Source organism: Rhopalosiphum padi, chromosome 3 (assembly GCF_020882245.1).
Source record: "Rhopalosiphum padi isolate XX-2018 chromosome 3, ASM2088224v1, whole genome shotgun sequence".
Lineage (NCBI taxonomy): Eukaryota > Metazoa > Arthropoda > Insecta > Hemiptera > Aphididae > Rhopalosiphum > Rhopalosiphum padi.
This window is the reverse complement of record NC_083599.1, coordinates 31,999,842-32,009,680: the sequence shown is the minus strand read 5'-3', so window position 1 is coordinate 32,009,680 and position 9,839 is coordinate 31,999,842. Positions and strand designations below refer to the sequence as shown.

Sequence of the window (9,839 nt, the reverse complement as noted above, 5' to 3'; positions counted from 1 at the left end):
TCATATAAAATCATATTTATACTGTTTATGAAGTATCTGCTTATATGAAATGTGTGCAAGTTAATAATGGTAAATTAGAATCATTTTCTTAATATAGTGGTCAAGTTTTCAATAGATTAGGATGTGAATTGGGTGTTTTACTATCACTTAAAAACATGAATTTTTAATATTTGACAAAATTATCATATAAAATCATATTTATACTGTTTATGAAGTATCTGCTTAAATGAAATGTATACAATTTAGTAATGGTAAATGAGAATCATTTTCTTAATATAGTGGTCAAGGTTTCAAGAGTTTAGGATTAGAATTGTGTGTTTTATAAGCAGTTAAAAACATCAATATTTAATATTCGTCAAAATGATCATATAAAATCATGTTTTGTAGTGTTTATGAAGTATCTGCTTAGATGAAATGTGTGCAAGTTAATAATGGTAAATTAGAATCATTTTCTTTATATTATGGTCCAGGTTTCAAGAGATTAGGATGTGAATTGAGTGTTTTATTATCACTTAAAAAAATGAAATTTTAATATTCGACAAAATTATCATAGAAAATCATATTTATACTGTTTATGAAGTATCTGCTTAGATGAAATGTGTGCAAGTTAATAATGGTAAATTAGAATCATTTCTTTATATTATGGTCCAGGTTTCAAGAGATTAGGATGTGAATTGAGTGTTTTATTATCACTTAAAAACATGAATATTTAATATTCGTCAAAATTATCATATAAAATCATGTTTTGTAGTGTTTATGAAGTATCTGCTTAAATGAAATGTATGCAAGTTAATAATAATAAATTAGAATCATTTCCTAAATCTTACTTACAAAGTTTCATCCAACTAACATAATATTTGAGTGTTTTATTAGTAGTGAAAAATTTGAAACTGTAAATTTTGTCAAAATTGTCATATAAATGTAAAATTAAAAAGAATTCTATAGCTATGGTAAATTTTAAGAATGAGATTTACAAGCTTAAGGTGTTATCCAATCTTTTATTCAGATATTAACAAATTTCAATTATTTCACAACTATTCATTTACTATTAATTACATTCAATAACTATTACATGAACGTTGCAAAAGTCCATTATTATTATCAGTATCTTGAAGTTCATTTTCAACATAGGATGTCGATATTTTCCCTAAGTGATATGAATGGGAATTCTTGTCTCAGCATTCCTTGTGTTATCTGCTGTGCTGCCATCTAAAAAAATGTAGTCAGTCTAATAAACATGGTAATATAGGATTGGAGTATAACTCGAAAATTAAATGTTTTAAAAGCAGTTAAAATTATGAATTTGTTTTTTAGACTTATAAAATATCATGTTAAATAAAGCATTTGAAAGTTAACAATGGTAAATTTAACACATCCATTTTAGTGACCATTGCAGTGACCTACTCTCCATCTCTACTATACAGCAGAGTGATACCGACTTGGCCACTTTTATTTATTTTTGCTTACGCCCTTAAATTTAGGTGAGCGTACTAATTGTTTTAAAGGCTGCTGTTTAAATGTTATTGTTTTGACAAAATCTAATCTTATTTTTTATTATTTTTAAATTGATGTCTATTGTCTTCTATGTATTATCATACATTATTACTTATATATCGGCTACCCACTTAAACACGTCTTAAATTATTGCATTTTGGTAATATTCTCTTTTTGCATCCGTTAAGCTATTATTATTAGTACAATTTCATTATAATTATGTATAATATAATTGTTTACCTATATAATACCATATGATACAAAAATACCAAATGGTAGGTACCTAAATTTTTAAAATGCCAAAAACAGCCACTAAGCGCAATTGATATACATCCAATGACATACCTACTTTTCTACTTTCATTAATCATATTATTTTTTTTTATTCATTTTTTGTTATTTAAACAAATAAAATCTTGTCACATTATTTTACTACTACCTATAAAATGTATAAAAAAAAAAATCTCAAAATAAATTAAACCGTTATTAGTGTCCATTAAAATAATAATGTTCGTTAATAAATCGATCAAAAGTCGAAAATCATGTTAAATAGGTATAATTATTTTTTTTAATGATATAAACGCGGTGTATTTGAATTGACTCCTAGAAATAAACCCAATATTTATATGTCTGTGAGTCCCGAGTTTTATAATCCTTACCTACATTTATTATATAATTTTAGACAGTCCAGACGTCTAGTCTGTATTATTTAGTATATTGTTGACTATTGGACAAATATAAACGAGAAGAAACATATTTTTACTGTTACAATTTTAACCAATACCTATCTAATGGCATATAAGAAACTCAATACTTGTTATATTATCAGCTTTTTCCCTGCAGGGACTCGATTTATATGTTTTTTAGTTTTGGAACTCAACCATTTAGCATGTAGCCGATGTGAAGATTGAAACATTTTGTATAAAAATATAAAAATATTGTATGATTTTATACCTACCAGCTACCGAATACATTCAGGCAGGTGCAAACATTTTTCGGTTAGCACAGCTGCTTATGAACGCATCGGATTATCGAACAAAGGATCGTGCGGCACAGACAACAGCAACCTTAGTCCTTAGTAAGAGTAACATATATATATATTATATTATTACTATTTTTATTAGTATTTGTGTATAAAATATCACGTCTTTGTTCAAATTACATACAATAAATTCGTTTTATACTGGAATTGTATTGTGTATTTCAACATCTTTGAATTCTCTAGTCCAATATTGCTACCATCAATCATATTACTGATATTATTGCACAACGCAATAATACTCGGGTATTACATACTTGTATGTCTACAGAGGTTGGAAGAGAGGGCCCGAAACACGTTTTAAAAATACTCAACTTAACAAGGGTAGTATGATAATATTTAAATGTTAATCAATAAACATCAATGCAGGGAATTCAAACTATAGAAAAATTTAGTATAGTATTCGATACCTATTAATAAAAGTTGTAATGCTAGTTTATTGATAGATGGTAGATATAAGAAAACATTAAATTACAATAATAATGTCAAACAAAATAATTCGCAGAACTTCAAAAACCCAGACAATATCCAACTTTTATAATCTGATTTTAGGTTTTGGGAGAAATTTATGAATGATTTCCGTCGTAAAGACATAACAAAAAGTTAAAAAGAATCAAAAGTTCAAATATTTTATAGGTTTCAATACATATTATAAATAATATTGTGCATGGATCATAATAAAAAGAAAACAGATGACTCGCTGACACATCCTAACATTTTATCGTAGTTTCTTTAAATTTAATCAAATTTGAAATGTCATCGTGTCCACCAAAATAAAATATTATTATATATTATAAATTAAATTAAGTACAAATGATATAAAAATTCAATAACTATACTATACTGTTGTATACAATACACGATAAATCGATTTTTTCATTATAAATCTACCTGTGAGAGAGCACAATACACAAACACATCGTTGGAATTTGCAACCGCCCATTCCAGCATTCAATATAAATAGGAACCACCCATGGACCGTTTCAATCCGGTTATTCTTCTTTGTATTAATCCTGATTTTCGGGTGGAGGAGGGGTGATGGTTTGATCGGTAAGTAAGGCATAACATAATATAATATATAACAATACCAAATATATTCAATATAATAATATGAGAAGTAGAATTTCTACAGTATAAAATATAAATATACAAATACATTGGAGTATCGTTCGATTCGATATAACAAGTTGAAAAAATGACCTTCACAGAACACAAATAATTAATTTATAATATTATTAGGAATGGTTGTATTTTTTTGGACTAACAAGTTCAGAGTAGCTAAGAAAGTTTAGTGTCCGAAGAAATTTAAATTACTATATTAGACGCGTCAAATATAAATAGATTATTTTCCTTTCCGTTATGTATCTATAAACTTATGACTATAAATATCAAATTTGAATAAGTATTGTAAATTGCTAAAAGTACTAATAAATTATTATTTCATAGTCGTTAACTAACAGCTGTCGTTAACAGTTCATAATTAACTAGATAATCAGGACGCAATTAGTAATTAGTATAGCCATACGTTTTTATTTATTAGCCTGCAATTTTTGTATTTGGGACGCAATTAGTGATTAACTGGATCTTTCTTAAAGGGAAATGAAAACCAGCGGGGCTAAAAGGGCTATAGTCTCCCCACCCCCCATTGGCCATATTTTTTATATTGTTTTGAAATATTTAAATTTAAATATGGAAATTGTCTTACAAATTTTAGTTATTTAAAATAGTAAATATGTTAACGGAAAATCAACGTGAATATGCTATCAGTATTTTTAAATTGTTATTGTTTTTGATTTTCAATAACTTAAATTAAAAGTATTTAGCCCCTCCTCCCCCCTGTAAAAAAATCCTGGCTACGCCTCTGATGAAAGTCATGGAGACATGGACTATTACTATAATTATCATGTGACCTACAAACTTCTGACATATGTAGATAATATAATTTAATAAAGTGATATTTTAATTATTCTGTTTTTATATATTTTAAAATTTTAAATATTACCTACCAAAGTACCAATTAATTATATTACAATATTATATACAAGAAAAACTTAAAGAATTTCAAACAAGAGTTATTGGTTTAAACTTTACACATGAATTATCATACATTGATACATTCAAACAAACTTTTAGTAGTTACTTAATTACTAATTTTTAATAGTATCTACATTGTTTAATCATAAACAATAAAACCATTATTTCACACCATATCATTATTTATACAATTATAATATTACCAGCCCTAGATTTGACAATTTATGAATGAATAATAACATTTAGATCACAATTTACTTATATATAAAAATTATTCTAGTAAGAAGTTACTTATTTTTGAATTTCGATAAACACAATGTGTTATGTGTACGTGAATCGCTTTAAATTTCTTAGAATTGTGTGCAGCTGCAAAGGTATCCAAAAAGTACGTTATTAAGTACAATGGGTTTTAAGGTTTTTTCTACAGATATCGATTTAGATGATATAGGTATGTTTTTTTTCTTTTAACAATAACTTAGCAGCAGATGGCAAATCTGTGTATAGTAGGTTTATGAAAATTCTAAGGATCAGCATTCAACTACATGCCTTCGAGTAAAAAAAAAAAAACGAGCATGTGGAACGAATGAAAAAAGCCATTCAAACCAAGCTAAAGATTGGTGATAAAAGAAACAGGGTACCTACCTACCTAAACATTATCATCAATCACCGTAGGTCCTACATTTTATAAATCTAACCGACCACATTAGTCACACTATTATTCTGCAACCCCTGTGCAATGTAGATGGTGTTGTAGCACACAATTGAACGAAAAACCAGTTTTATTATTCATGCACAGCTGGAAAAGAATAAGAGGGTGAAATAAAATCTGCCTCGAGACTGTACCTACTACAATCGACTACAGTTCAGTATATCACTGTACGAGCTAACAGACAGAAGCACCAGAGCAACAAAGAATTATCATCATGAACATGAAAACTTGCTTTGCATTTTTAGTCTGCGCAATGAGTATTGCCGCAATAAACGCCACAACGCATGCCCCAATACCTCTACAAAATAAGGTACGTTATGATATTTTCCTATATAAATTATTTTAAATTGTATTATTATATTATGCATATAAGTATTATTTTAATTATCACTGGAACGTTTTATTTTCGCTTTTTCGAAAATCATTTTTACTTTTACACCTAGTGATAATTATTACACATATCATATCATGTTATTATTATCGATTTAATATTATTTATTAATCAAGCATTGGTAGTATTTATAAATAATTATTGTTTATTTTAGTTGGATTTGTCAATTTACTATAGTGCTCGTTCTACAGATAGCATAAAATTCATTTTAACAAAACTTAAGCCACTCTACTGCAAAATACAAAAATATGTGGAATTAAACTTGGTGCCTTTTGGCAAAGGTTATGTGAGTAACTATCTATTTATTATTATACATAAAATACATATGTAAATCAATCAGTCACGTATACAGGGATGGGGGGGGGGTTCAAATAATTTCGAGAAACGAGGAAAAAATTGTTTTGTTATGTTGCGGCACAACTTGTATTGCTATATTTTGTAAAACCCCGAATTTTTTTTTGTTTACATACCTGAAATCAATATAAATTCTATACTGTCATTAAAGTGAACGAACATTAAAATCCTTCATCAGTTTTAATTAAATGCAAATTTGGTAAAATTAAAAATATTCAACACATGCAAGAATTATAACAGAAAACTGTCAACTATAATTCATAAATGAATTATTATAATATTAAATGATAAAAAATAATAAAAAATTACATTTTAAATTTAAATTTCCCGTCTTTTTTATGTTATCTAGATATTTTATTTATTTATTTTTAATTGTTATATTTTATACAGATAGAATAAACTGTTTTAGTAGGTACTAAATTAGTATTAACAAACTAACTGTAATTTTTATTATGTTACTCGTGTAAATCTTTAAATTTTAATATAAGGTTAACGATGTAGTATATTTTCATGGAGCTATTACTAATAATCATTTTTTGAAATCGAAAATTAAATTCTATGCAATTCATTATAGGTACCTAGAGAAAAATATAAAGTCTCTAGAAGGATTATTGTTATAATATTTGTCAGTGTGTACAACCAATGTTTAGAGGTAATGAACTAGGTATAATGAACCTACTATAAAACTACATAATATGCATTTTAAAATACAGACTTTTAAATTTAACATATATACTTTGTTAAATTATCAAGATATTAAGTACTTATTATATGTTACTTTTATATTTTACAATATTCACATCTAAATAATACATAATATAATTATAATATTATTATTTTTGCACTATGTTATTATCTACTTTTATAAATTAGGTACTATTAAAATTTCATAATCCAATGGTATTTAATTCTACAATTCTACAATTGTTTAATTTAAATGAATAAAAATTATAATATTTTCAACAATAAAACTTAATTTACAAGTTTACAATCTATAGCAGGGGTGGCCAACCAGTCAATCGCGAGATGAATTTGAGTCATTTTCATGAATTTTTTGATTTTTTTGCTTGTAAATTTGTATATCTTTGTATATCCCACGAATATAAAAAGTTTATTTTTGACAACCTTTTTTTGGTCGATCGCGACAACCTAGAAAATCTCGAGGTCAATCGCAATAGTCAATTTAATTTGACCACCCCTGATCTATAGAACCATTTATTAATTTATATGTATGTTTTTTAACTTAGAGCACAAATATTGGATTCTTTTGCCAGAATGGCCATATTGAATGTCGTGCTAACACAATACATAACTGTGTATTTAACAAATTGTCTAGAAATTCTACAGCTCATATGGAATACTTGAGTTGTGCATTGGAACACGTTGATAATACAATTCATGTTGAAGAAAAGGTAAATATAATTCTATTCAATTTTTCAATAGATTTAGTGTTAACTAAAAATACAACTTAGTCGATACTAAATTACTGATAAATAATATTACATTATCTAGTACCTACCTAATTATTATTAATACTCGTAAATGGTAAATTTATACAAATTTTGATTACAAATAATTAAGTGATTAGTTATAATTAGGGCGCAGATTTATAAGCATTAAAAACCAACCAAATATAAGCTGAAAAATCTTAAATATGCATAAATATATGCACTAAAATGATAAAATATACATACAAAATTAGTAAAAAAAAATTATTTTTTGAAAATTTAATCATATTATTAATTATTATACTATTTCATAAAAATTACAGAACCCTACTATAGAAACTTATCTACTTTTCTTCTTTTTTTTTGTCACTTTCATCATCTTGGTATACATATTTTATTTCCCCGATTATTGATTATTGATATAAGGTCATATTTGGGAAAATCATTTATACCTACAAGTATACCTATTAATTTATTTTGATATTAATTGAAACTATAAAAATATAATACTTTTTTCTTATAATATTATAATAGACAGTATAGTTATACTTCAAAAATGTCTAAAAAAAACATCGAAATATGCACTAAAAGATGAAATACCTATATGGTTAAAATTGTAAAATAAGCCCTTAAAATAGAAAAATGACGAAGTGTGCAAAAATATGCACTAAAAAGTTTCATTTTTTAAATTGTTATGTCATGAAACAAATGTTGTACTCAGTACTCACTAAGCATATACGATCAACCAGAATAAATATGCAAATGTATACAAATCCACGCTATAGTTATAAGTGTTATAACATATATAATAAATTCTTGGGAATAAAAATAAGTAATAAGTAATAACATTAATTTTGTAAAACAAAATATTTATATCTAAAAAATTATGTTTTTAGTAAAAAAAAATAATAACTAAAAAATTGAATCTGCATGAAAAACATATTCAAAATAAAATAAGAACAATTATTATTAATAATAATTAAAAACAAATAATAAGAATAAAACTTTTAATAGACTTTAGAACATTGCAAATATTTAAATTTTAAATTTTAATATTTTTTTCTGGTAGGGATGTAAATTTAAGTTGTAATTAAAAATAACAGAGTGGTCATCTACTTTCTACTTTGTTTAAAACTATTTATTTGCATGTTTCAGTGTGCTGGTCATATTGGACTCAGCATAGATGAAATTCAATCTTGTGCTACTAGCCGAGAGGGCTATTTGCTAATGCTGGAAGCTGAAATACAAACTAAAGATCAAACACATGGACCTCGCTTTGTACCTTCATATGTATTTGATGAAGTAAAGATTTATTTTAACATTTCATAAAAATATTATAACATTAATTAATCTTATATCTTTTCATTAGTTTTACAACGAACGAGATCAAAGACTCGCAAGCACCGACTTTGAATCAACACTTTGTGGAAAATTAATCAAAGACCATGGGTTTTTAAATGTTTGCAGTAAGGTTAATAATGTTTTGAGAGTGAATGAAGTTTGTTAAATACTCAAGAGCTTCGCAAGTACCAATCGGTATTAATTAATAATAATGAATTTTATTTTTTTTCATCAACTAATAACTATAGAATAAGATTAATTTTAAGGTTATACATTAAAAATGTACCTTTTCATTTTCTATAAAATAAAATAATATGTAAAAAATTAAAATTGTATTAATTTAATAATGTTAAGTTTTGGTATTCTAAAATAGTGATGAATATATTTATATAATATAAATCATTCATAACATCCATATCATTCAAATTAGATGAGGCAAAAACACGTATAATAATTTTTTTAATTTTACAATATTATGTTAATTACAATGTAAAATGTTTTTCTGTTTTTAACAAAATAATTTTCCAAGAATCTAAAATAAAAAAAATACTTATCACGAGTACATGAATTTATGGATGTATTTTTATTGTATGAACGTAATATATACTATTATAGAATACCAAAACTGCATATTATAATAAATTAAAATTTATCAATATTTTATGTAGCGAAAGAAAAATTATTATTGTACACGTATTTCTTGTTTATAATTCAATTTAATTTAATCCTAATTATTATTTTTATATTAATTTAATATTAAGATATTAAAATATTGTATTTTTGACATTTTTAAATAAATACACTTTTCATCATATACATGAGCTTATATTTGTTTTTAATACCTCTATGTAGTTATTTATCATGTATATTTTATAATATACCATAAATTATTAATCAATTACTCTTTTTAATCTTTTTAATTATAGTTTATTTAGAAAATTACAAATTGCAGGTAACAATAAAACAAATCACTTTTTCAATGATGATTTATAATTAATTTGATATAAAATTGTAAGACTAATTAATACTT

At 25.2% G+C, this 9,839-nt stretch overlaps 1 protein-coding gene across 1 annotated transcript; it reads left to right on the top strand.

Annotated features, from left to right (window-relative positions):
* Positions 1–5,222: 5,222 nt before the first annotated feature.
* LOC132926975 (GILT-like protein 1) lies at positions 5,223–9,230 on the top strand. Its single transcript, XM_060991415.1, has 5 exons — positions 5,223–5,585; positions 5,821–5,952; positions 7,268–7,432; positions 8,624–8,770; positions 8,838–9,230. Exons 1-5 carry the CDS (start codon positions 5,490–5,492, stop codon positions 8,973–8,975), a joined length of 678 nt encoding a protein of 225 aa, XP_060847398.1. The 5' UTR covers positions 5,223–5,489; the 3' UTR covers positions 8,976–9,230.
* Positions 9,231–9,839: the final 609 nt, after the last annotated feature.

Excerpts from the sequence above, each read along its gene's own strand:
- LOC132926975 (XM_060991415.1), top strand. The coding sequence starts at position 5,490 with ATGAACATGAAAACTTGCTTTGCATTTTTAGTCTGCGCAATGAGTATT. Across the intron at positions 5,586-5,820 it reads CAATACCTCTACAAAATAAG|TTGGATTTGTCAATTTACTA; the intron begins GTACGTTATGAT and ends TGTTTATTTTAG. Across the intron at positions 8,771-8,837 it reads CTTCATATGTATTTGATGAA|TTTTACAACGAACGAGATCA; the intron begins GTAAAGATTTAT and ends TCTTTTCATTAG.